At 38.5% G+C, this 27,956-nt stretch overlaps 1 protein-coding gene across 1 annotated transcript; it reads right to left on the reverse strand.

The window, feature by feature from the left end:
* Positions 1 to 15,738: 15,738 nt before the first annotated feature.
* Positions 15,739 to 16,701, reverse strand: LOC113896595 (olfactory receptor 2T29-like). The gene has a single exon (XM_027548824.1). The coding sequence runs from the start codon at positions 16,699 to 16,701 to the stop codon at positions 15,739 to 15,741; it is 963 nt and encodes a 320-aa protein (XP_027404625.1).
* Between the last annotated feature and the right edge of the window lie 11,255 nt (positions 16,702 to 27,956).

The following is a 27,956-nucleotide window of genomic DNA, read 5'->3' on the forward strand; positions in this document are numbered from 1 at the left end:
AGTCCCTTAAATCTATTTCTCACTTCTATGGTATACTCCTAATGAATTTAATTTAGGTCATATCTGAATGGTCTAGTGGTTTTCCCCACTTTTTTCAATTTAAGTCTGAATTTGACAATAAGGAGTTCATGATCTGAGCCACAATAAGCTCCCAGTCTTGTTTTTGCTGACTGTATAGAGCTTCTCCATCTTTGGCTGCAAAGAATATAATCAATTTGATTTTGGTGTTGACCATCTGGTGATGTCCAGGTGTAGAGTCTTCTCTTGTGCTGTTGGAAGAGGGTGTTTGCTATGAACAGTGTGTTCTATTGGAAAAACTCTATTAGCCTTTGCCCTGCTTCTTTTTGTATTCCAAGGCCAAATTTGCCTGTTACTCCAGGTGTTTCCTGAATTCCTACTTTTGCATTCCAGTCCTCTATAATGAAATGGAAATCTTTTTTTGGTGTTAGTTCTAAAAGGTCTCTTAGGTCTTCATAGAACCATTCAACTTCAGCTTCCTCAGCGTTGCTGGTCAGGGCATAGACTTCAATTACTGTTATATTGAATGGTTTGCCTTGGAAATCAACGGAGATCTTTCTGTCATTTTTGAGATTGCATCTAAGTACTGAATTTTAGACTCTTTTATTTACTATGATGGCTACTCCATTTCTTCTAAGGGATTCTTGCCCACAGTAGTGGATATAATGGTCATCTGAGTTAAATTCACCCATTACATAGATAGCTTGTCTATCTGGGCTATCATAAATAGTACTGCTATGAACACAAGTACATGTATACTTTTAGAATATTGTTTTCATGTTTTTAGATATATACCCAGGGATAGAATTTCTGGCTCATATGGTAGTTCTATTTTTAGTTTTTTTGAGGAACATCCATGCTTTTTTTCCATAGTGATACAATTTACATTCCCAACAAGTGTTCACATATTCCTTTTTCTTTATATCCTTACCATTTGTTATTTGTAGATTTTTTGTTGATAGCCATTTGGACAGGTGTGATGTGGTGTCTCACTGTGTGTTTGGATTTGCATTCTCTAATAATTTGCAATGTTGAGCATATTTTCATGTGCCTGTTGCCCATCTATATGTCTTCTCAGAAAAAAATGTCTATTCTGCCCACTTATTTTATTGAGTCATTTTTTTTTGTATTAACTTGTGTGAGATGTTTATTTATTTTGTATATTAATCCCTTGTAGGTCATATCATTTGCAAAAATTTTCTCCCAGTTTTTAGTTTGTGTTTTTGTTTTGTGAAGTTTTACTTATTATTATTTAAAAAATTTTTACAATATGTGTTAGTTTTTGCCATAGCACAGCATGAACCAGCTATAATTATGCATATATCCCCTCCCCCTTGAGCCTCCCTCCTTTTTTATTAGCTTCCATTTGTTTACTTTTGCTTTCATTTATTTTTCCTTAAGAGACAAATATAAAATATATTGCTATAATTTATGTCAGAGTGTTTTGCCCATTTTTTTTCTAGGAGTTTTATGATTTTAGGTCTTAAATTTAGGACTTTAATCAAACTTGACTTTTTTTCTTTTTTTAATGTGGTGTGAGGAAATGTTCTAATTTCATTGCTATTCACATAGCTGTCTAATTTTCCCAGTATCAATTATTGAAGAGACTGTCTTTTCTCCATTGTGTATTCTTGCCTCTATTGTTGTAAATTAATTGACCATAGGTCTGTGGGTTTATTTCTGAGCTCTTTCTTCTGTTTCATTGCTCTATATGGATACTTTGTGCCACTGCCATACTCTTTTGATTACTGTAGCTTTATAGAACATTCTGAAGTCTGGGTACATGATACTTCCAGATTTGTTCTTTTTTTTTTTTTTTTTAAATCAAGATTGCTTTAGTAATTTGGGATCTTATGTGACCCCATATGAATTTCAAGATTATTTACTCTATTTCTGTAAAAATGTCCAAGGGCATTTCTGATACGATAGAATTAAATTTTGATTGCTTTGGGAAATATGGCCGTTTAACGATATTAATTCTGCTTATCCAAGAACATGGAGTATCTTTCATTTCTTTATACCATCTTCAGTTTCCTTCATCAATGTATTATAATTCTTAGAGTATAGGTTTTCATCATATGAGGGACTTCCCAGGTGGCAGTGATGGTAAAAAACTAGCCTGCCATACTGGAGATGTAAGAGATGTGGGTTCAATCTGTGGGTCAGGAAGATCCCCTGGAGTAGGAAATAGAAACCCACTCTAATATTGTTGTCTGGAGAATCCAGACACCATACAAGGACACCATACAACAGTGTTAACTACTGTCATAAATATTGTTGGTGTGTGTATTACATTCATGGCACTTATTTTTCTTGTTCCTTTTGACTCTCTTCAACCGATTTCTGCCCCCATGCACCTCTGATAACAACAAATCTGATCTCCTTTCCTATGAGTTTATATTTTTGTTTTTGTTTTAGATCCCATGTAGAAGTAAGATCAAACAGTATTTCTCTTTGACTTATTTAACTAGGCATAATACCTGTTAGCTCTAACTCTATTGTCTCACATGGTAAGATTTCCATCTTTTTTTTTTTTTTCTTATGAAATGAATTTTGCTAAGATTACATTCTGTAAATATGCTCAGGATTTAAGAGGGTTCTACTGTGAAAAGTACGGCACTAAGATTGATCTTAATAAGGAAAGAAAGTAATTTTGGCTTATACTTTGCAACATTTTGTATACTTTGCATTCTCCGTGTCATCATTAAATAATAAATATTATGGGGAAAAAAGTGGTTTCCCATGTTATGCTGCTGCTGCTGCTGCTGCTAAGTCACTTCAGTCGTGTCTGACTCTGTGCAACCCCATAGACGGCAGCCCACCAGGCTTCCCCATCCCTGGGATTCTCCAGGCAAGAACACTGGAGTGGGTTGCCATTTCCTTCTCCAATGCATGAAAGTGAAAAGTGAAAGTGAAGTCACTCAGTCGTGTTCAACTCTAGCGACCCCATGGATTGCAGCCTACCAGGTTCCTCCATCCATGGGATTTTCTAGGCAAAAGTACTGGAGTGGGGTGCCATTGCTTCCTCTGCATGTTGTGCTAGTGGTAAAGAATCTGCCTGTCAACACAGTAGATGTAAGAGACATGGGTTTGATCCTGGGTTGGGAAGATTCCTGGAGAAGGGCATGACAACCCATTCCAGTATCTTTGCCTTGAGAAACCTGGCAAGCTACAGTCCATAGGGTCGCACAGAGTCGGACACCACTGAAATAACTTAGCACACATGGAGAAAATGAAAACAAAATATATTGAAGACTAAATTTCTGAACAGTAATGTTTTATTACTAATTAATGTTAGGTTCCATTTTTTTAAAAGATTTTTCTTTATGTAGATCATTATTTATTTATTTATTTGGAATATAATTGCTTTACAATGTTTGTTAGTTTTTCTATACAACAAAGTGAATCAGCTATATGTATACATATATCCCCTCCCTCTTGAGCTTTCCTTTCACTTCACCATTCCACTCCTCTAGGTCATTACAGAGCACTGAGCTGAGCTCCTGTGCTCTACTGCAACTTCTCAGTAGCTATCTATTTTACACATGGTACAATATATATATCAATGCTACCTCTCTCAATTTGTTCCTCCCTCTCTTTTGCTTCTTGTGTCCACAAATTAGTTCTCTAAGTCTGTGTCTTTTTTCCTGCCCTGAAAATAGGTTCATCTAGTATTTTTCTAGATTCCATATATGTGTGTTATGGTAATATACAATGCTTCTTTTTCTCTTTCTGATTTACTGCACTCTGTATGACATATTCAAGTTCATCCACATCACCACAAATGACCCAATTTTGTTCATTTTTTGGCTGAGTAACATTAAATTGTATACAATGGAATAGCACACTTGTTGTTGTTATTCAGTTGCTAAGTGGTGTCCGACTCTTTGCGACCCTATGAACTGCAGCGCCCCAGGCTTCCCTGTCCTTCATTATCTCCCTGAGTTTGCTCAAATTTACATCCATTGAGTCAGTGATGCCATCCAACTATCTCATCCTCTGTCACCCCCTTCTCCTCTTGCCCTCAATCTTTCCCATCATCAGGGTCTTTTCCAAAGAGTCTGCTCTTCACATCAGGTATGTTGCATAAAACACAGATTCTATCTCATTTTGGAGATGAGGGAACATTCAAGAGAAATCGCATCAACTGTGCAGTCCTAAAGATACACAGTTCACATCTGCCAAGGTTGGACAGAAAATATGGATCTCCTTTATCTGTGTTATCCATCTATTTTGTTCAGTTTTTTTTTTTTTTTAATACTGAAGAAAAAAATGAAGTGGATATGCTTTTAATTGAATTAAACCTAGTGCTGAAATAAAAGAAAACTCTGCTACAAGTGTTGAGCACTGCTGGGGCTCAGAAGTAAGATTTACTGGGGCATGGGTTCACAGATGCTACCAATGATTTCAGAAAAATTTCAAATTTTCTGGCTTACCTTTCCCTTCAAAGTCAGGTTGTATGGTTGATTCAATGTAGGGTAATAAGGAAACATAGGGGAGGTGCAGGGCTTGGTGGATAAGGACCATGAAAATTCACAGTACTGGTGGTTTTTGTGTGGACAACAAGATAACATCTTTCTGCTCAAGAACTGCCCTGATTCTGGATCTTTCTGAGCACAAGCTGGAAGGGTGGCCTTGGGCAAGTAACTTCAACTTTCTGCGTTTCAATTCTGTCTCCTCCAAGGAGGGGACTGGAATAATAATAATGATGATTTCCTAGTGTTTTTATAAAGACAGATGAGTACCTTTTAAGAGAACAAGTTTTCTCTGGAGAACAGTTCCTTCATCTTTTTAATAAATACTAAAGTTTAGAGGAAAGCAAGGAAGCAGAGTCAAAGCTGAACAAATTACCTGCAGGACTTCTGCCCCTAGTACCTTACTGGCAGATGAGATGTACATACTTTTGGTCAAGGAGCCTGGACAAGGAGGTTTAGATGAAGGCTTTGGCCAAATTTCAGGAGAGTCCAGGACAGACTAGGTTAGGTCTTTTAAATGTGGATGCTTATACTACTTGGGTAATTTTTAAATAGCCTCAAAATCTTTTCATGTGCAGTATTAAATTAAATTCCTACAACACACCTATATATTAAGAATATGTTCTCATTTTTACAGTTAAGGAAACCAAGTCTTACAGGAGATATTTTTTCATCCAATACTTGAGACTAAGAGAGGTCAATGATTTGTTAAATTTACTCAGTGAATAAATGGTAAAGACAGGCTATGGAAGCAATGGTTTGAAATCCAAGGACATTGTTGATTTAGTCATGAATTAAAGGAAACAATTTCCTTGAAACCGCTGGAAATTTGAAATTCAGAAGAGAAGAGACATAGAACTAGGACAAAATACTCTCAGTCCTACCTGCAGCATTTTCCTCTGAGAAACAGGCTGCTCTTGGGAGGTTGCACAGTCAGGCTTTGCCTGGAGTATCAGCAGCACTAACCCTCAAAACCACTAGATGACAGCATTGACCGACCAGTATGGTTCCCCTCAGGGCCTGACGTAGCTCCTTTTCCAATCTGGATAGTCATGGGACCTGTTCTCACTGCTGTAAAATGGATGTTGGGAGACTTGGACAAACACCTCCTCTAAGATCTGGACAGTTGCTCCGTGTGGATGCTAAGGCTGCTCATGTACCTGCATTGGGCTCAGAGCTCTTCCCAAGACTGGTAGCCACCATACACAGCAAGCACAAGGCCTGGAGGAGAATTTTTCTATAGAGACAAGGAGTACTGGAGAAGGGAAAGAACCTGAGGGGAGCATGCGTTGTCAACAGGCTGCCTAACTGAGAGCTGCTGACCGGATGGAGGGTTGCTTTATAGTCAACAGGGGATTTGGCTGCAGAGGACAGAGATGACAGGACAGAGATACCAATAAGGCCAGGATATTTCAACACTGAGAGGTCACTGAGCACTCTGAAAATATTCCCAGAGACACAGGACATACTCTGTCCCAGTTCACCAGGGAGTGCCCAGTTCAGATACAAGGCCTTAATGTCTCCATCTCCATTGGCAAGAGAGGGCAGTAAAGATCTTAAATGTTCCATTTCTCTGCCTATTTTATTCCCAGAAGAGCAAGACTGATGTGGTCTTAACAGCAATGAAGAGGTACCTTTTAAGAGAACAAGTTTTCTCTGAAGAACAGTTCCTTCATCCACTTAATAAACACTGAAGTTGAGAGGAAAGCAAGAAAATGGAGTCAAAGCTGAACAAATTACCCACAAGAATTCTGTCTTCTAGTACCTTGCTGGCAGATAAGCAAATGTATATACTTTTGGTCAAGGAGTCTGGACAAGGAGTCTTAGATGAGAGATCTGGCCAGAGGATACTCTGTGGATAGACGAGCTCTCTAGGGAAGGGTGTGAAGCTGATGCTGAGGGACAGGTGGCATACCTGAAAAATATATATGTAAACGAGAGAACAGGCAGGATGGGTATTCCAAGTGCAAAGGATAAACAGGAGGCCCAGAGAGAAGGATGTTAGTGTCTTCTAGAAATTTGGGGAAGAAAATGAAGTTGACACTGGATAAGTGGTGAGAGTTGAGGGGTAATGTCACTATGAAGGGGAGCATGGAAAGAGGCTCCAGGTAAAGAAAAGCTATAATTCACTGGGTTTAGAATCTTCAGGTGTTATACAATGTGAAGCTTTTCCCTGAATAAAACTCCCTATAGGCCTTGTGAAACAGCTACAGGTTGACTTGTTGTCTATGGAGTATGTATCTGGTCCCTGAAACATCACTGAATGAAGCCATTTCCTCTTTAATTCCTCTCCTCCCATTTTCTCTTAAATTCATTCTGATTAGACTGTTGTACCCATCCCTACTCTGAGTCCACTTCCCAAAGGCCACAACGACATTAACATTTCCAAATATAATGATTAATTTTCAGTATCCATCTTTGTTAAGCAATGGCTTGAGGTGAGTACCATAGATTCCTCCACCTTGCTTAGAACCCTAGCTTCATTTGATTTCTGGGATACTGCTTCCCCGCCCCCTCCTTCTTCAGCAAATGCTGTCCTTTTGGTTACCATTGTTGAAAAACAGCGTTGGTCAGAAGTGTCCCTGACTTGGTTTGTGCTGAGGCAGAACAGCTGTTACTGAAGTTTGGGGATGATGTGTTAACATTGATATGGTCTTCTCAATATACCACTAGCTGTGAAGCCACCCACAAGGTAGTTGAGTAAATTCTGGATACCTTATATGCCACAGTATGTTGTGGGGATAAATGAATGTGTGAGTGTGTTTTATGTGGAAATTAATTGAATCATTGACAAGGTAATATTTCTAGTAATATAACATTGAAAAATAAAATTGCATGTCTATCTCATAATATACTAAAAATATTACATGCTGATGAAAAAGTTGTATGTATTTTTTTAACCTGAAAAGAATGTAGAAGACAACTTCTACAGTAATAGAATGGAGAAGGCCTTTGTAAACAAAATAGGCATTTCCAAACCAAAAATAATTGACACCATAAAAATCTACAAAACACAGAAAAATATAGGCATATGTTGAAATCTCACTTTTTGGAAAGACATTACATATATAATAAAAGATTAATAATAATGGTACATAAATGAAATTAGTCAGACAGAAATGGAGTCAAAAAGTGTAATCTTTTAATTAACTAATTCAGAGCTTAAGAAATACTCTAGAACAGTGAACATGGAAAAACTAAATAAAAAGCTTTGGAAAGAATCTAAATCAAAATTTGTCAGAAAAATCCAAAGATATAACCTCGATTGAATTGATATGTTGGGGAAAACATGCAAAGTGTAGCTAATATTGATGAATAATTACGTCAGGATATAAGTAGAAAAGATTTTTATCTAGGGATGGAGAATGACTCAAAGACATCAACAAAAGGAAATTCTCTCCAGCCCTGGTTCCAAGAAGCAATGGAAGAATTAACCATTTCCAGGATCTACAGTAGTTGAAGCTGCAGAGGGTAGGACCACTGGTGAGACCTGGGCCTGAGCTGGGGGAGCTTGGTCACTGCCAGTCACAAGTAAGCAGAGAAGGTGCTGAAACAGTATTCAGACCTGAGTCTGCTGCTACCCTTCAATCTCCTTCTGGAGTCTCTCACTGGCCAATCTAGAAGGCAGAGGGACAGGTGGCACACTCTGATTACAGAGAGAAATAGAAGATAAGCCATGTATGAAAGACAGGATCAAAGTGCCAACACAGTGGGGATGTATGAAACCGATCCTCTTTCTTTTCAGGAAGTGGGGGGCTAATTAGTCTAAATTATAAATTAGAATTTCATAGCATGCAGATTAATACTTTGTATTAAAATTCAAAAATCATTGATTATTTGAACTGATTTACTTGGGATTCTGTCCTCTGAAAGTAATATATGTGAAGAAAGGTGTTTGTATGAGACAATTATTTTTCAAATAACAGTTACTATGATTGAACAATGGCATCACCAAGTCCATTATTAGGCTATTTAATTCAAAGTTACTGACAAATCCATCTTTTGGAATATGATCCAGTTCCATGCACTGAAGTAGTAAGATACTTGAAACAACTTACTGAGCTAAAAAAGCATGTTGGAGGTCAATGTTTGATTTGTTTCTTTAAAAAGAAGTGTGAATTATAGGACTCCACATTTCTGGTCATGACATTAGATAGAGGTCTACATTTTTCAAAGACAGTGTCAAGCAGGACAGAAAACATTTGTTTACAGATAATAGCCTAAGAGGTGAAAAGGCAATCAAAACTATGCATGTCAGTTTTAATGTCTCTCAGTTCAGTTCAGTTCAGTCGCTCAGTCGTGTCCGACTCTTTTCGACCCCATCAGTCGCAGCACACCAGGCCTCCCTGTCCATCACCAACTCCCAGAGTTCACTCAGACTCATGTCCATCGAGTCAGTGATGCCATCCAGCCAGCTCATCCTCTGTCATCCCCTTCTCCTCCTGCCCCCAATCTCTCCCAGCATCACAGTCTTCTCCAATGAGTCAACACTTTGCATGAGGTGGCCAAACTACTGGAGTTTCAGCTTTAGCATCATCCCTTCCAAAGAAATCCCAGGGATGATCTCCTTCAGAATGGACAGGTTGGATCTCCTTGCAGTCCAAGGGACTCTCAAGAGTCTTCTCCAACACCACAGTTCAAAAGCATCAATTCTTCAGCACTCAGCCTTCTTCACAGTCCAACTCTCACATCCATACATGACCACAGGAAAAACCATAGCCTTGACTAGACGGACCTTTGTTGGCAAATTAATGTCTCTAGTTATGCTTAATAAACCCCTTTCTTTTAGCCATTCTTAGAAAATGATTTAGATTGTCTGTTTCTTCAGATTTCATTCTTTGAACACATTAAAGAAAGCAGAAGATTTATGAAAATGATGCATGCTTCTCTATTTAATCCAAGTTGACTAACTCCTATATTTGGATGAAGAATTCCAATCACATTCCTTTATGTACTTTATAAGAAGGAGAAGGCTGATGCCTTGTTAACATGGAATTTAAGTGATTTATTTGCCCAAATGTGAAATGCTGTCATTCCTATCATAAGCACATGAATAAATAAGAAGTTTGAAAATTTTAAATAACTTCAGAAGACAGCTACCTATGTAGCATGGTAAGCGAATGGATTTGAGTGCCAAAAGTTCTTCCATTTCAATTTTTAACTCTATATAAAAGAAATTTTGAGTAGCAACTGGTTCTCTGTGTCTAAGAATTCTGATTATTAAATATTATATATAATTGATATTTTTATGAAGAATTTTCCATTACATCGTTCTTACAAATTATTACTAGTAGGGATTTTGGAAAATTGTATTTCAGACACATTATCTAAAAAGATAATTTGATTTTCTTAAAATACACTTTTAAACACTTTTCTTCAGTTTGGTAGAGGGAAAAAAATCTTTGGAAGAATATAATTCCACACCACATTTTGTTTTATTTTGTCCCCTATGTTTATGTTGTAAATAGAGCTATCAAATGTGGATTATTGTAGTTGAGCAAATTAAGGGGTGATGAATACACTTCTCAATTACTTTAAGTTCAGAACGCATATTTTACCCATTTGTTTTCACTACAATAGAAATATTGCAAACTTATTTTCTGAAATTGTTTCCAAAAACACTGGGATATATTTATTTTACAGTCATTAATTATTTGTATCAAGAGGAAAAAGGAATATGCATTTTTAAAACCACAAGCTGGACATAGCCAGTTGGAAAATGAGAATACATGCAACCATGTCTATGGCTTTATGCCACAGGTTCAACAAGGCCCCTCTTACTCCAAATCTTCTCCATTGGGATTCTTCTGTTGTCAAAGCACAATGCATGCCACTTATTAATAGAGAAACACTATTCCCGCTTCATAGAACACAGCCTTGTTGTGGCAAAGGGGCTTGTGTAATTCAACGAAGCTATGAGCCATGATATGCAGAGTCACCCAAAGTGGATAGGTCATAGAGGAGAGTTCTGAGAAAATGTAGTCCACCAGAGAAGGGAATGGCAAACCACTCCAGTGTTCTTGCTTTGAGAATCTCAGGAACAGTATGAAAATGCAAAAAGATATGTCAATGGAAGATGAGACTCCTGCCTCAGAAGATGCTCAATAAGATACCAGGGAATGGAGGAGAAATAGCTCCAAAAAGAATGAAGAGACTGGGCCAAAGCAGAAATGACACTTACCTGTGGGTGTGTCTGGTGGTGAAAGTAAAGTCTGATGCAGTAAAGAATAATATTGCATAGGTACCTGGAATGGTAGGACCACGAATCAAGGTAAATTGGGCATAGTCAAGCAGGAGATGGCAAGAGTGAACACTGACATTCTAAGAATCAGTGAATTAATAATGGATAGGAATGGGTGAATTTAGTTCAAATGAACATTATATTTACCACTGTGGTCAAGAATGCCCTAGAAGAAATGGAGTAGCCTTCATAGTCAATAAAATAGTCTGAAAAGCAGTACTTGGGTGTGATCTCAAAAACAATAGAATGATCTTGGTTTATTTCCAAGGCAAACCATTCGACATCACAGCAATCGAAGTTTATGCCCCAACCACTAACACTCAAGAAGCTGAAGTTGAACAGTACTATGAAGACCTCCAAGACCTTCTAGAGCTAATGCCAAAAAAAGATGTTTTTGTCATCATAGGGGATTGGAATGCAAAAGTAGGAAGTCAAGAGATACCTGGAGAAACAAGTAAGCTTGACCTTGGAGTACACCGTGAAGCAGAACAAAAGGCTAACAGAGTTTTGCCAAGAGAACACATTGGTCATAGAAAACACTCTCTTGAAACAACACAAGAGATAATTCTGGACATGAACATCACCAAATGATCAACACTGAAAGCAGACCGATTATATTCTTTGGAGCCAAAGATGGAGAATCTCTTACAGTCAGCAAAAACAAGACCTAGAAATGACTGTGCATATTGCTGACCCTGCTTGCTGCATCAGTGGTATTGCTGATCCTGTACGTTACGGCAGTTGTCTGCTGTTCACACTGTCTGCACTATTTGCTGAACCCAGGGCAGGTAAGGAGTGAGCTAAGAGGTCAGAAGAAGACTCGAGGAGCCAGGAACCATAGGAACTGCAGACACGTTTATTCTCTCCTGGCTGACACAGCAGTTGTAGCAGCAGACACACAATATTCTCTCATCTTGTGGCTGACCCAATGGACACAGCTGTGTTACAGCAGTAATTCCCCCTCTTTCTAGGTGGAGCCCGTATATCCCTACAGCATAAAGTAGCTCATGACCAAGTGAGTTCCTTGTGATGCGCATGCACAGTGATATAAATGATCTCAGCTGTTACATAGTCATTTTTTATAAAATGTGGGGTGAGAGAGCCTGAGCATGCTATCTTGGCTAATTTGATCTTTCCCTACACTGTGGCTCAGATCATGAGTGACTTATTGCAAAATTCAGGCCTAATTTGAAGAAAGTAGGGAAAACCACTAGACCATTCAGATATGACCTAAATCATATCCCTTATGATTATACAGTGGAGGTGACAAATAAATTCAAGGGGTTAGATCTGGTTGATGGAGTGCCTGAAGAACTATGATGGAGGTTCATAACATTGTACAGGAGGCAGTGACCAAAATCATCCCAAAGAAAATGAAATGCAAGAAGGCAGAATGGTTTTCTGAGGAGGCTCTATAAATAGTTGAGAAAGGAAGATAAGTAAAAGACAAGGGAGAAAGGGAAAGATATACCCGTCTGAATACAGAGCTCCAGGGAATATCAAGGAGAAATAAGAAAGCTTTATTAAGTGAACAATGCAAAGAAGTAGAGAAAAAAAATAGAATGGGAAAGTCTAGAGATCTCTTCAAGAAAATTGGAGATAGTGAGGGAAAATTTTGTGCAAGGATAGGCACAATAAAGGGCAAAAATTATAAGGACCTAGTGAGCAGAAGAGATTAAGAATACACAGAAAAACTACACAAAAAAGGTCTTCATGACCCAGATAGCCACGATGGTGTGGCCACTCAGCCAGAGCCAGACATCCTAGAATGTGAAGTTAAGTGGGCCTTAGAAAGCATTACTACATACAAAGTTAGTGAAAGTGATGGAATTCCTCTGGAGCTATTTCTAATCCTAAAAGACCATGCTGTTAAAGTGCTACACTGAATATAGCAGCAAATTTGTAAAATGCAGCAGTGGCCACCACAGGACTGGAAAAGGTCAGTTTTCATCCCAATCCCAAAGAAGGGCAATGCTAAAGAATGTTCAAACTATCTTAAAATTGCACCTCACACATGCTAGCGAGGTGTTGCTCGAAATCCTTCAAACTAGGCTTCAGCAGTTTGAGAACCAGCAACCTCCAGATACACAAGCTGGGTGTAGAAAAGGCAGAGGAACCAGAGATTAAATTGCCAACATTCTCTAGATCATAGAGAAAGCAAGGGAATTCCAGGAAAACATCTACTTCTGCTTCACTGACAACAATAAAGCCTTTGACTGTGTGGACCACAACAAACTGTGGAAAATTCTTAAAAAGATATGACTACCAGACCACCTCATATTTCTCCTGTGAAACCTGTAGTCAAGTCAAGAAGCAACAGCTAGAATCGGACATGCAACAATTAACTGGTTCAAAATTGGGAAAGGAGTATGTCAAGACTGTATAATTTAACCCTGCTTATTTAATTTGTATGCAGAGTACATCATGTGAAATGTCAGGTTGAATGAGTTACAAACTAGAATCACAATTTCCAGGAAAAATATCAACAATCTCAGGCATGCAGATGATACTATCTTAATGGCAGAACATGAAGAGGAATTAAAGTGCCTCTTGATGAAGGTGAAAGAGGAGAGTGAAAAATCTCATTTAAAACTCAGTACTCAAGAAACTAAGTTCATGGCATCTTTTTCCATCACTTTGTGCCAAATAACAAGAGAAAAAATGAAAACAGTGACCCATTTTATTTTCTTGTGCTTCAAAATCACTACAGATGGTGACTGCAACCATGAAATTAAAAGATGTTTGCTCCTTGGAAGAAAAGCTATGACAAACTCAGACAGTGTATTAAATAGCAGAGACATCACTTTGCCAACAAAGGTTCATGTGGTGAAAGCTATGGTTTTCTAGCAGTCATGTATGGATATGAGAAAAGTGAAAATGAAAGTCGATCGGTTGTGTCTGACTTTTTATGACTCCATGGACTATACAGTCTGTGGAATTCTCCAGGCCAGAATACTGGAGTGTGTAGTCTTTTCCTTCTCCAGGGGATCTTCCCAACCCAGGGATCAAACTCAGGTCTCCTGCATTTTTTACCAGCTGAACCACAAGGGAAACCCAAGAACACTGGAGTGGGTAGCCTACCCTTCTCCAGAGGATCTTCCCGACCCAGAAATCGAACCAGTGTCTCCTGCATTGCAGGCAGATTCTTTACCAACTGAGCTATCAGAAAAGGCCATGGATATGAATTGGATCATAAAGAAGATTGAGCCCGAAGAATTGATATTTTCAAACTGTGGCACTTGAGAAGATTCTTGAGAGTCTCTTGGATTGCAAGAATATCAAACCAGTGAATCCTAAAGGAAATCAACCCTGAATATTCATTGGAGGGAGTGATGCTGAAGCTAAAGCTCCAATACTTTGGCCACCTGATGCAAAGAGCTGACTCATTGGGAAAGACCTTGATTCTGGGAAAGATTGAGGGCAAGAGGTAAAGGGAGTGACAGGATGAGATGGTTGGTAGCATTGCCAACTCAATGGATTTGAGTTTGAACACACTCCAGGAGATAGTGAAGGACAAGGAATCCTGATGTGCTGCAGTCCACGGGGTCACAAAGAATCAGACATGACTTAGCAGCTGAATAGTAGTAACAAAACACCATTCAATTCTCATTCTCACTCACCTCATCTTCCCATCTCAATGTTAAACTTCCCAGTTGATTTCCACTGATTTAACATTTCACAAAGAATAATCTCATTGTTTGGTTGATATTTGTAAAACTGGATCACAGAAGGTCAAGAAATTAGTCTATAAAGTAAGGCAGGAAAGGAGGAGCCATTGGAACATTTTCCTCTCCTCCTTGGTAAACTGTCTGACCTTTGTGCTCTTCTTTTTCTGTGTCCTTGAACAATCCCCTCCCTCCCTCCAGTTGTTTATACTCATCTGAAATTAACATCTGGTCACCATTCAACACTGAATTCCAGGGGCTGCTCTCAACCTTTTATTTTACCCAACTTACATGTCACAGATAGAACTGATATCTCTTTATGAGCTGTGCCCATTCTTCATGAACATCAAGACACAGCAAATACTTTATAGCACCCATTTGTGTGTGAAACTACAGCTACAGATCCAGATCCCTTGGGAACAGCAGCCATGTAGTAGTCAGATTTTACTCTCATTTAGCTTTTATTTTGGATTATAGTATAGTATAGGAAATATTAATTGAATAATTGAATAAATAAATGAGTTTGAAATTTGATATCCTGCCTCTTTTTGTGTAATAAATTACATACTTCAAAACTTGGTTCAGATGCCACCCCATGGAGGAATCTTCTCTAAATCTTTCTGCCACTTTGAATTTATATATTTCCCTCTGTCCTTTGTGCAGTTCTGCATTCTAAACCTACTACTTGCAGAGAACAATTAACCTCCACTAAATGCCTTCAGAATTCACCCACGTGGAACAAAGAAGGCCATATAAAGTTGGGCAGAGACAGGATTATCTCAGTAATAATTAACCACATTAAAATGAGCATGTTTTCTTAGGTATTATGCCATTTACATTGCCACAAAGCAGAAGACAAATTCAATAAAGGAGTGAGGATTGATACTTTAACTGTTTATGTTGAGTAAGTGTTTATTTATAGAAAAGTAGCACAAATAAGAATAGTACAAACCACATACCCTTTCCTCAGAATCCCCAGTTGTTAATATTCTATAGGTTTTGCTTCATTATCCCCCATTTAATCAATTTCATAGCATCTTGTAACTTTTTTCCTTTAAACATTGTTATTATGGGTTTCCAAAGAATATATATATTCATCTACAAAGTCATAGTGCAGTTATCAGCTTCAGTAAATAACATTGATACAGTATAATTGTATAATGCATTTTGAGTGGAGAAGGATTGGAGAATTTGAGAGTTTTCTCATTCAAGGAAGGACTTCTCTAAAAAGGTGTGAAAATGAGATATCATAGTATAAAATTCTAAGCGGTGCTGTTGGCATAAGAATCTAAACTTATGAAATGTAAAGAGAAGGCAAAACAAATTAATACAAAGTTTCTTACTTTATAGTTTCTTGAAAAACAATTCCCATGTTTAACATTTTCTTCAGAGCCCCCGTAACATCCTTATTCCTTAGACTATAGATTAAAGGGTTTAGTACAGGAGTGAGTATGGTGTAAAAGACAGATACCATCATGTCCTTCTCAGGTGTGTGGTAGGAGTTGGGAAGCATATATGTGTATATGGCAGCCCCATAAAAGAGGATGACCACAGTCATGTGGGAGGAACAAGTTGCAAATGCCTTCTTCCGACCCTCTGCTGAGTTCATCCTGTGAATGGTGAGGAGGATAAAGTAATAAGAGCCTGAAATGATTGTCACAGGAATGAGGAGCATGAGGACACAACACAGGTACATGAAAATCTCATAGAGGGAGGTGTCTGAGCAGGAAAGCTTTAATACAGCAGGAACTTCACAGAAGAAATGATGGATCTCCTGGGATCTGCAGAAGGGGAAGGTCATGGTGATGGGAGTAAACAAGAAGCCATCCACTGAGCCCAGAAACCAGCAGCCAGATGCCAGGAAGAGACACACCCTGTGGTTCATGAGGACAGGGTAATGGAGAGGATGGCAAATGGCCATGTAGCGATCATAGGCCATGGAGGCTAGAAGGAAAAATTCTGAACCTGCTAGTGTCACATAGAGGAACATTTGAATCCCACATTCAGGAACTGAGATCTTATTTACACCTGTGATCTGGTCCGTGAGCATCTTGGGTACAGTAACAGAAATGTACATCATGTCCATGAAAGACAGCTGACTGATGAAAAAGTACATGGGGGTGTGGAGGTGAGCATCAGAATATATCAAAAACATCAGAATGATATTTCCAGACAAGGCCATCAGGAAAATCACAGAAATGACCAAACAAAGGAGAGCAGGGTGTTGTGATTGACTGAAGATTCCCACCAGGGTGAAATCTAATCTTTCAGTGTAGCTGGTCATCCAGGTGTTATTGTCCATGAGGTTTCACCTAGACCACCAAGGAGAACTTTGAAGTTAATGAATTACTTATAGGAATCTACCAACTGAAAGGAGTGTTTACGGAGAGTGTGCTCATATGTATATATGTGTATGTGAGTGTGTATGTGTATGTGTGAACCACTCAATTGTGCTAACAAGAGGAAATTCTATGACTCTATAGATATGGAGTTTTAAAAGTATCTGTAATTTTACAGATTACTAGAAAACTAGTATTTCACAACTGTGGGTCTAAAAAATTGCTAACTTACAGCTATGTTGCTGCAGTTGAAGTTTATGACATCTGATGATGTAATGTCCTTCATGGACAAGAATAGAAATTTATGTAGTGTCTGGCCTATGCAAACACAAAAAGTAAATTACTTTTTTAAAAAAAGATATCACACTCTTCTAAAATGCTTTTATAGAACTTGGAATTTTATTATCCCCAGTTTAAGGATCCAACTGGGAGTTTTAAAACTCTTGGAGGTGTATTACATGTAAGAAAGGTTTATAATAGCCAGGACATGGAAGCAACCTAGATGTCCATCAGCAGATGAATGGATAAGAAAGCTGTGGTACATATATACAATGGAGTATTACTCAGCCATTAAAAAGAATACATTTGAATCAGTTCTAATGCTGCTGCGTCACTTCAGTCGTGTCCGACTCTGTGCGACCCCATAGACGGCAGCCCACCAGGCTCCCCCGTCCCTGGGATTCTCCAGGCAAGAACACTGGAGTGGGTTGCCATTGCCTTCTCCCAGTTCTTCTCCATTCATGAAAGTGAAAAGTGAAAGTGAAGTCACTCAGTCGTGTCTGACTCTTTGCAACCCCACAGATTGCAGCCCACCAGGCTCTTCAACCCATGGGATTTTCCAGGCAAGAGTACTGGAGTAGGGTGCCATTGCCTTCTCCCAGTTCTAATGAGGTGGATGAAACTGGAGCCTGTTATACAGAGTGAAGTAAGCCAGAAAGAAAAACACCAATACAGTATACTAATGCATATATATGGAATTTAGAAAGATGGTAACAATAACCCTGTATATGAGACAGCAAGAGAGACACTGATGTATAGAACAGTCTTTTGGATTCCTCCAGAGAGGGAGAGGGTGGGATGATTTGGGAGAATGGCATTAAAACATGTATAATATCATTATGAAACGAGTCGCCAGTCCAGGTTTGATGCATGATACTGGTTGCTTGGGGCTGGTGCACTGGGACGACCCAGAGGGATGGTACAGGGGGAGGAAGGAGGGAGGAGGGTTCAGGATGGGGAACACGTGTATACCTGTGGCGGATTCATGTTGATATATGGCAAAACCAATACAATACTGTAAAGTTAAAAAAAAGTTACTGAAATATAATTTAAGGAAAATCGGTACAAAACATTTGAATCTCTTTTGTCTACAGGACTGGGTGATACTGTGAGGCACTGTGGTTATGTGGAGTGTACATATACATATAATTATGTATATATTTAAATTTTAAACAAATATATCTATGTGGTGTGTGATAATTCTATATAAATATAAATAAATATGGATAAATGTATAATATGTTTTTTAAATGGTATCCTGTTTAAGCAGAGCTTTATCTAGAAATCCATTTTATTTCTGTCTGGTACATGTGTTTCCAAGTTGAAAATTCATCTGCTTTAAAGGGTTACTGACATCTATCAGACTAAATTTTGGTTATTTCCCCAAATGTTATCTGCTTTCATACGCATCAATTAATTATTCTTGGAAACTGAGATGAAGAAAGGAAAACTGAACAACACTGTGATATTTCTGACACTAATTCATTGTTTCTTCTTCTATCTTGCTGCTTATAGCCAGCCTTGTACTAGTCACTGAACATGAACCAAAGGCAAATTAAACTTGATTAGATTTAAGGAAATCACATTCGTCTATTCAGGGGAAATACTATATAAATGTGATTTAAAGTATACAAAATAAATAAAAAGAAAAATAGACAAAGAAAAATAGACAAAAAATACAATCTGACCTTTCTTAGGGAATAAGGAGTAGCTTCTTATTCTACTTTTTTCTCTTATAAAGATTAAACCTTTAAATTTCTCAATTTCAGACATGTAAAATGTTAAATTGCAAAAGATATTGCCAATGAGAATGAAATATTGGCTCCTCTTTCTGGGAAGAGTTTAGAGCATGTTATGATGCAGGGATATTTCAGGAATCATGTTCAAGTTTCAGATATACTTTGTAATAATTCTCAAGGCTAATTATAATATTCAACTCATTATCAGTTCTGAGTTCCAGAGTACTAAAAGAAGTAGATAACACTACAAAAGATTTCTTGATTTCTTGATATCATTATAAATGTCTAGCAAACCTAGGATGCATTTCATTAAAAATATAACTTTTATGTTAAATTCTACCTTCAGTGGCAGAAGAAATCTGGCTCTGAGCAAAATTGAAAAACAGTTAAATAAATTTCAAAACAATGCATACTGATCAAGTTTATACTTGTGATTAAAGGAAATCAAGGACTGGAGAAGTGATAAATACATGTGAAGACCTTGAAGCTATTTACTAAGCAGATGGAGGGAGACCAAGGAGGGTACTTGCTGGGCTCTGGACAAATCCCTGCTGCACTTTGGTAAATGGAGCGGTCACTGCTATTAAACCACACTAACAACCCACCCAAGACACCAGACAGTGTTTCCTTCTCTGTCTGTATAGCAACTTTGCCCCTTATTCATTCTCAAATTATCTAATCTAATTCCTTGAACTTCATGTAAACAGTTTTGTGCATATTTAAATTGGGAAATTATTGCCAGTAGTGGTAGGATAATATACAACCTTTATATGAAGCTGACAGCATTCCAGGAATTGTTCCAACTCTACTACATTTGATCTTTCCTGAGAGCCTGTGAGCCTACTTACTCATTTTACTTTCTCCTTTTAAAAGTTAAAAAGATCAGGTTTCAGGGTATCTGCTTAAACACTACACAACTAAGTTGAGTGAGAATCCTTATCTTAGCTCAAGAGTTGAACCCACAGACTTTAATTCTGCCTCTTGTCTCTTGGGGACATAGTCTTTCCTCTATAGCAGACAATTTGGGTGGTGGGTCAGCCATTGCCAGTTTCATTAGGAAAGTGTAAATATGACTGAGACATTTATTTGCAGTGTTTTCTAACCCCCAGAAAACATCCCTATTCAAAGTAAAATGAGTAGCTCTTACTTTGTAAAATTTTAGGGTCAGGAAAAAAAAAAGTATATTTAATAACATAGGAAGAATATATATTACTTTCTCTACAAATAATTGAAAAACAAAGAGCCACTCTCTAACATATTGCAGTAAATGCATGCTACATAAAGAGATTCAAAAAGATAAAGCACCTTTTCTTTCCTCTTTAAAAATAGCTAGCTAAAAATAGGAAAAAAAATATCTTTAAGAACTAATAGAATGTATCAGAAACAGAACACATCAAGAAAAATCATTACCTTTGGCTCTTGCAGTTCTGTCTGCTTGTCTGGTTGAACCCAGCATTAAGTGATGTTGGTAGTTTCATCCAGATGAGATAATGTAGTATTTTAGGTTAGGTGTACGAAGAGAAGTAGAGGAATGACATCACCCCTGGTTATGCTATGCCCATTTAGGAAGTGGTTGAAAGTTATCTGTTGATAAATACCTCTGAGACTATAAAAAGGAATGCAATTAAGAAATCTAAAGAAGCTAATAGGTCTCCGCATTGCACTTTTCTGAGTCTTTTTCCTCATCTATTTTTATAAACACCTTAAAATTTTTTTCAATCTTAATATTTATTAACATTTTAACCAGTATTAACAATAATCACAAATTTCAACATCACCAATAAATTATTTAGATATGGAAGTATACAAGTTAGTTTCTAAGTAAACTTTTCATTAAAATGTATTTTCATATATGTGTAAATTACATTTTTCCTCATTTAAATTCAAGCAAAATTTGTGAAAAAAATACTTTTCATTTTTTGATTGAAGGATAATTGCTTTACAATATTGTGGTGGATTTTGCCAAATATCAACATGAATCAGCCACTGGTACATATATGTTCCCTCCCTCTTGAATCTCCCTCCCACCTCCCAGTCCATTCCACCTCTCTAGATAGTCACAGAGCCCTGGCTTGAGTTCCCTGAGTCATCTACCAAATTCTCACTGGCTATCTATTTTACTAGGGTAGTGTATAGGTATGCATGCTACTCTTCCATTCACCCCACCCTCTCCTTCCCACCCCCCACCCCCAGATCCATAAGTCTGTTCTCTATGTCTGCAGCTCCATTGCTGCCCTGCAAATAGGTTCATCAGTACACTCCTTCTAGATTCCATATATCAATTCAGTTCAGTTCAGTCGCTCAGTCGTGTCCGACTCTTTGCAACCCCATGAATTGTTGCATGTCAGGCCTCCCTGTCCATCACCAGCTCCCAGAGTTCACTTAAACTCACGTCCATCGAGTTGGTGATGCCATCCAGCCATCTCATCCTCTGTTGTCCCCTTCTCCTCTCGCCCCCAATCCCTCCCAGCATCAGGGTCTTTTCCAATGAGTCAACCCTTTGCATGTGGTGGTCAAAGTATTGGAGTTTCAGCTTTAGCATCAGTCCTTCCAAAGAACACCCAGGACTGATCTCCTTTAGGATGGACTGGTTGGACCTCCTTGCAGTCCAAGGGACTCTCAAGAGTCTTCTTCAACACCACAGTTCAAAAGCATTAATTCTTCAGCGCTCAGCCTTCTTCACAGTCCAACTCTCACATCCACACGTGACCACTGGAAAAACCATACCCTTGACTAGACGGACCTTTGTTGGCAAAGTAATATCTCTGCTTTTGAATATGCTATCTAGGTTGGTCATAGCTTTCCTTCCAAGGAGTAAGTGTCTTTTAATTTCCTGTCTGAAATCACCATCTGCAGTGATTCCATTATATGTGTTAATATATGATATTTGTCTTTCACTTTATGACTTACTTCACTCTGTATAATAGGCTCTAGGTTCATCTACCTTATTAGCACTGCCTCAAATGCATTCTTTTTATGGTTGAATAATATTCCATTGTGTATATGTACCACAGATTCCTTATCCAATCATCTGTCAAAGGATATCTAGGTTACTTACATGTCCTGTGTGTGTTAATCTCTCAGTCATGTCCAACTCTTTGTGACCCCATGGACTGTGGCCTGCCAGGCTTTTCTGTCCATGGGATTCTCCAGGCAAGAATACTAGAGTGGGTTGCCATTCCCTTCTCCAGAGGAACTTCCCAACCCAGGGATCAAACCCTGGTCACCTGCATCACAGGCAGGTTCTTTACTGTTTGAGCTACAGGGAAGTCCTGTTTACATGTCCTAGCTATTGTAAATATTACTATAATGAACATTGGGGTACATGTGTATTTTTCAATTGTGGTTTTCTCAGGGTATATGCCCAGTAGTGGGGTTGTTGGGTCGTATGGTAGTTTTATTCCTAGTTTTTTAAGGAATCTTCATAATGTCTCCCAAAGTAGCTGTATCAATTTACATTCCCACCAACAGTGTAAGATGGTTTCCTTTATTCCATAGCCTCTCCAACATGTAGTGTATGTAGAAAATCTCCAGCATGTAGATTTTCTGATGATGGCCATTCTGACCAGGGGACTTCCCTGGTGGCTTAGCTGGTAAAGAATCCACCTGAAATGCAGGAGACCTGGATTTTATCCCTGGGTTGGGAAGATCCCCTCAGAAAGGGAAAGGCTACCCCCTCCAGTATTCTGGACTGGAGAATTCCATGGACTATAGTCCTTGGGGTCACAAAGAGTCGGACATGACTGACTGACTTTCACTTCACATTCTGACAGGTGTGAGGTGATATTTCATTGTAGTTTTGATTAGCACTTCTCTAATAATGAGCAACGTTGAACATCTTTTCATGTGTTTATTAGCCATCTGTAAGTCTTTTTTGGAGTAATGTCTGTTTAGGTCTTTTGCCCACTTTTTGATTGTGCTGTTTGTTTCTCTGGTATTGAGGTTGTATAAGCTGTTGTATCTTTTGGAAATTAATCCTTTGTCCGTTGTTTCATTTGTTATTATTTTCTTCCATTCTGAGGGTTGTCATTTCACTTTGTTTAGAGTTTCCACAAAAGCTTTTAAGTTTAATTAGGCCCCACATTTTTTATTTTTGTTTTTATTTCCATTATTCTAGGAGGTGGGTCATAGGGGATCTTGCTTTGATTTATGTCATTGAGAGTTCTGCCTGTGTTTTACATTAAGAGTTTTATAGCTTCTTGTCTTACATTTAGATCTTTAATCAATTTTGATTTTATCTTTGTGTATGGTGTTAGGAAGTGTTCTACTTTCATTCTTTTTCAGGTAACTGTCCAGTTTTCCCAGCGCCGCTTATTGAAGAGGCTATATAGATACACATTTTGAAACTCACAGTTCAACTGATTTGTTAAAACAGTAGCACTACTTAGTACTATAGTCAAAACTGAGAGCAGATCCTTCACATTATTGTCTTGGTCACTCGGTTAGATTACTGAATGCACACTTTCTTTTGTTCCTCATGTGGTATCAATGTTAGTTTAATGTTATATTTATTTTTTCAATGTTTCCAATTTCTTTTTAATTAAAAAATAGTTTCTAGCTTTAATCAAAATGTAATTTACATATTGCATCATGTAAGTTTAAGATGTATATGATGCTATATATTTCAAAATTTTTTTTGTTCAGTTGCTCAGTCCTGTCCAAATCTTTGCAGCCTCAGGGACTTCAGCACACTAGGCTTCTCTGTTCTTCACCTTCTTCCAGAGTTTACTCAAACTCATGTCCATTGAGTAGGGGATGCCAACCAATCATCCCATCCTCTGTCATCCCTTTCTCCTTCTGTTTTCAATGTTTCCCAGCATCTGCATCTTCTCCAATGTGTCGGCTCTTTGCATCAGGTGGCTAACGTATTAGAGCGTCAGCTTCAGCATCAGTCCTTCCAATGAATATTCAGGCTTGATTTCCTTTAGGATTTACTGATTTGATTTCTTACTGTCCAAGGAACTCTCAACAATCTTCTCCAGCACCACAGTTTGAAAGCATCAATTCTCCAGTGCTCAGCTTTCTTTATTGTGCAGCTCTCACATCTGTACATAATTACTAGAAAAACCATAGCTTTGACTATATGGACCATTGTAGGCAAAGTAATGTGTCTGCTTCTTAATACACTGTCTAGTTTTGTCATTGCTTTTCTCCCAAGGAGCAAGCATCTTTTAATTTCATGGCTGCAGTCACCATCTGCAGTGGTTTTAGAGCCTAAGAAAATAAATACTGTCACCATTTCCATTGTTTCCCTATCTATTTGCCATGAAGTAATGGGACTGGATGCCATGATCTTTGTTTTTTGAACGTTGAGTTTTAAGCCAGCTTTTGCACTGTCCTCTTTCACTTTCATCAGGAGACTCTTTAATTCCTCTTTGTTTTCTGCCATAAGGATGGTGTCATCTGCATATCTGAGGTTATTGGTATTTCTCCCCACAATCTTGATTCCAGCTTGTGATTCATCCAGCCCAGCATTTCACATAGTGTACTTTGCATGTAAGTTAAATAAGCAGGGTACAATATATAGCCTTGATGTACTCTTTTCCCAATTTTGAACTAGCCATTTATTCTATGTCTGGTTCTACCTGTTTCTAATTGACCTGCATACAGATTTCTCAGGAGACAAGTAAGATTGTCTGTCCCAACTCTAAGATTTTTCCACAGTTTGCTATGATCCACACAGTCAAAGGCTTTAACATAGTCAGTGAAGCAGCAGTAGATATTTTCCTGGAATTTCCTTGCTTTCTTTAAGATCCAGTGAAACTTGCCAATTTGGTATCTGGCTCCTCTGCCTTTTATAAATCCAACTTGTACATTTGAAAATTCTCAGTTCACATACTTCTTAAGCCCACCTTGAAGGATTTTTGAGCATAACTTTACTAGCACATGAAATGAACACAATTATACTTTCTTTGGTATTGGCCTTCTTTGGAACTGGAATGAAAGCTTTCCTTTTCTAGTCCTGTGAGCTTCCCTGGTGGTTCAAATGGTAAAGAATTTGCCTGCAGTGCAGGAGACCAGGGTTTGATACTCAGGTCAGGAAGATCTCATGGAGAATGGAATGGCTACCCACTTCAGTATTCTTGCCTGGAGAATCCCATGGACAGAGGAGCTGGTGTACTGTAGTCCATGGGTTCCAGAGTCTGATATGACTGAGCAACTAATACTTTTGAGTACAGCACTTTAACAGCATCATCTTTCAGAATTTTATATAGCTTGGCTGGAATTTCATCACTTCCACTAACTTTGTTCATAGTAATGCTTCCCGTGATGGCGCAGGAGCAAGGCGGCTGTGACGGTGCAGGAGTGTGGCCGAGAGGAGCTACCCCACGTTCAAGGTCAAGGGTGGTGGCTGCACTTTGCTGGAGCAGCCTGTGAAGAGCTCCTCCACGTCCAAGGTAAGAGAAACCCAAGTGAGAAGGTAGGCACTGAGACTGAAACCACAATCTCAGACAACTAGCCAGTCTGATCACAAAGACGGCAGCTTGTCTAACTCAATGAAACTAAGCCATGCTGTGTGGGGCCACCCAAGACGGACAGGTCATGGTGGAGAGGTCTGACAGAATGTGGTCCACTGGAGAAGGGAATGGCAGACCACTTCAGTATTCCTGCCTTGAAAACCCCAATGAACAGTATGAAAAGGCAAAAAGGTAGGACACTGAAAGATGAACTCACAAGGTTGGAAGGTACCCAAGATGCTATTGGAGATCAGTGGAGAAATAATTCCAGAAAGAATGAAGGGATGGAGCCAAAGCAAAAACAATACCCTGTTGTGGATGGGACTGGTGATAGGAGCAAGGTTCAATGCTGTAAAGAGCAATATTGCATAGAAACATGGAATGTTAGGTCCATGAATTAAGGGAAATTGGAAGTGGTCAAACAGGAGACGGCAAGAGTGAACATTGACGTTCTAGGAATCAGCGAACTAAGATGGACTGGAATGGGTGAATTTAACTCAGATGACCATTATATTTACTACTGTGGTCAGGAATCCCTTAGAAGAAATGGAGTAGCCATCAAAGTCAACAGAAGAGTCTGAAATGCAGTACTTGGATACAATCTCAAAAACGACAGAATGATCTCTATTCATTTCCAAGGCAAACCATTCAATATCACAGTAATCCAAGTCTATGCCCTGACCAGTAATACTAAAGAAACTGAAGTTGAATGGTTCTATCAAGACCTACAAGACCTTCTAGAACTAACACCCCAAAAAGATGTCCTTTTCATTACAGGGGACTGGAATGCAAACGTAGGAAGTCAAGAAACACCTGGAGTAACAGGCAAATTTGATCTTGGAGTACATAATGAAGCAGGGCAAAGGCTAACAGAGTTCCACTAAGAGAATGCACTGTCACAGAAAACACCCTCTTCCAACAACACAAGAGAAAACTCTACATATGGACATCAAAAATAGTCAACACCAAAATCAGATTGATTATATTCTTTGCAGCCAAAGATGGAGAAGCTCTATATGGTCAGCAAAAACAAGACCGGGAGCTGACTGTGGCTCAGATCATGAACTCCTTATTGCCAAATTCAGACTGAAGTTGAAGAAAATGGGGAAAACCACTAGACCATTCAGGTATGACCTAAATCAAATCACTTATGATTATATAGTGGAAGTGAGAAATGGATTTAAGGGACTAGATCTGATAGACAGAGTGCCTGATGAACTATGGATGGAGGTTTGTGACATTGTACAGGAGACAGGGAGCGAGACCATTCCCAAGAAAAAGAAGTCCAAACAATCAAAATGGCTGTCTGAGGAGGCCTTAGCTGAGAAAAGCTAAGAATAGCTGAGAAAAGAGAAGTGAAAAGCAAAGGAGAAAAGGAAAGATATACCCATTTGAATACAGAGTTCCAAAGAATAACAAGAAGAGAAAAGAAAGCCTTCTTCAGCGATCAAAGAAATAGAGGAAAGTAATAGAATGGGAAAGACTAGAGATCTCTTCAAGAAAATAAGAGATACCAAGGGAACATTTCATGCAAAGATGGGCTCAATAAAGGACAGAAATGGTAGGCAGCTAAAGAAGCAGGAAATATTAAGAAGAGGTGGCAAGAATACACAGAAGAATTGTACAAAAAAGATCTTCATGACCAAGATAATCACGATGGTGTGATTCCCTCACCTAAAGCCAGATATCCTGGAATGTGAAGTCAAGTGGGCCTTAGAAAGCATCATTATGAACAAAGCTAGTGGAGGTGATTCCAGTTAAGCTGTTTCCAGTTGAGCTCTTTCAAATCCTGAAAGATGATAATGTGAAAGTGTTGCAGTCAATATGTCAGCAAATTTGGAAAACTCAGCAGTGGCCACAGGACTGGAAAAGGTCAGTTTTCATTCCAATCCCAAAGAAAAGCAATGCCAAAGAATGCTCAAACTACTGCACAGTTGCACTCATTTCACATGCTAGTAAAGTAATGCTCAAAATTCTTCCAGTCAGGTTTCAACGGTACGTGAACTATGAAAACTTCCAGATGTTCAAGATGGATTTAGAAAAGGCAGAGGAACCAGAGATCAAACTGCCAACATTCTATGGATCATTAAAAAAGCAAGAGAATTCCAGAAAAAAAACCCATCTATTTCTGCTTTATTGACTATGCCAAAGACTTTGACTGTGTGGATCAAAACAAACTGTAGAAAATTCTTAAAGAGATGGGAATACCAGACCATTTGACCTGTCTGTTGAGAAATCTGTATGCGGGTCAGGAAGTGACACTTAGAACTGGACATGGAACAACACACTGGTTCCAAATTGGGAAAGGAGTGGGTCAAGGCTGTATATTATCATTCTGCTTATTTAACTTGTACACAGAGTACATCATGAGAAATGCTGGGCTGGATGAAACACAAGCTAGAATCAAGATTGCTGGGAGAAATATCAATAACTTCAGATAAGCAGATGACAGAAAGTGAAGAAGAACTAAAGAGCCTCTTGATGAAAGTAGAAGAGGAAAGTAAAAAAGTTGGCTTAAAACTCAACATTCAGAAAACTAAGATCATGGCATCTGGTCCCATCACTTCATGGCAAATAGATGGGGATACAGTGGAAACAGTGACAAACATCGAAGTCTGATGTCAAACACTGTTTGATGACAAACAGTGACATCACTGCAGATGGTGACTGCAGCCATGAAATTAAAAGACACTTGCTCCTTGAAGAAAAGTTGTGATCAACCTAGAGATCATATTAAAATGC

Source organism: Bos indicus x Bos taurus, chromosome 7 (assembly GCF_003369695.1).
Source record: "Bos indicus x Bos taurus breed Angus x Brahman F1 hybrid chromosome 7, Bos_hybrid_MaternalHap_v2.0, whole genome shotgun sequence".
NCBI lineage: Eukaryota > Metazoa > Chordata > Mammalia > Artiodactyla > Bovidae > Bos > Bos indicus x Bos taurus.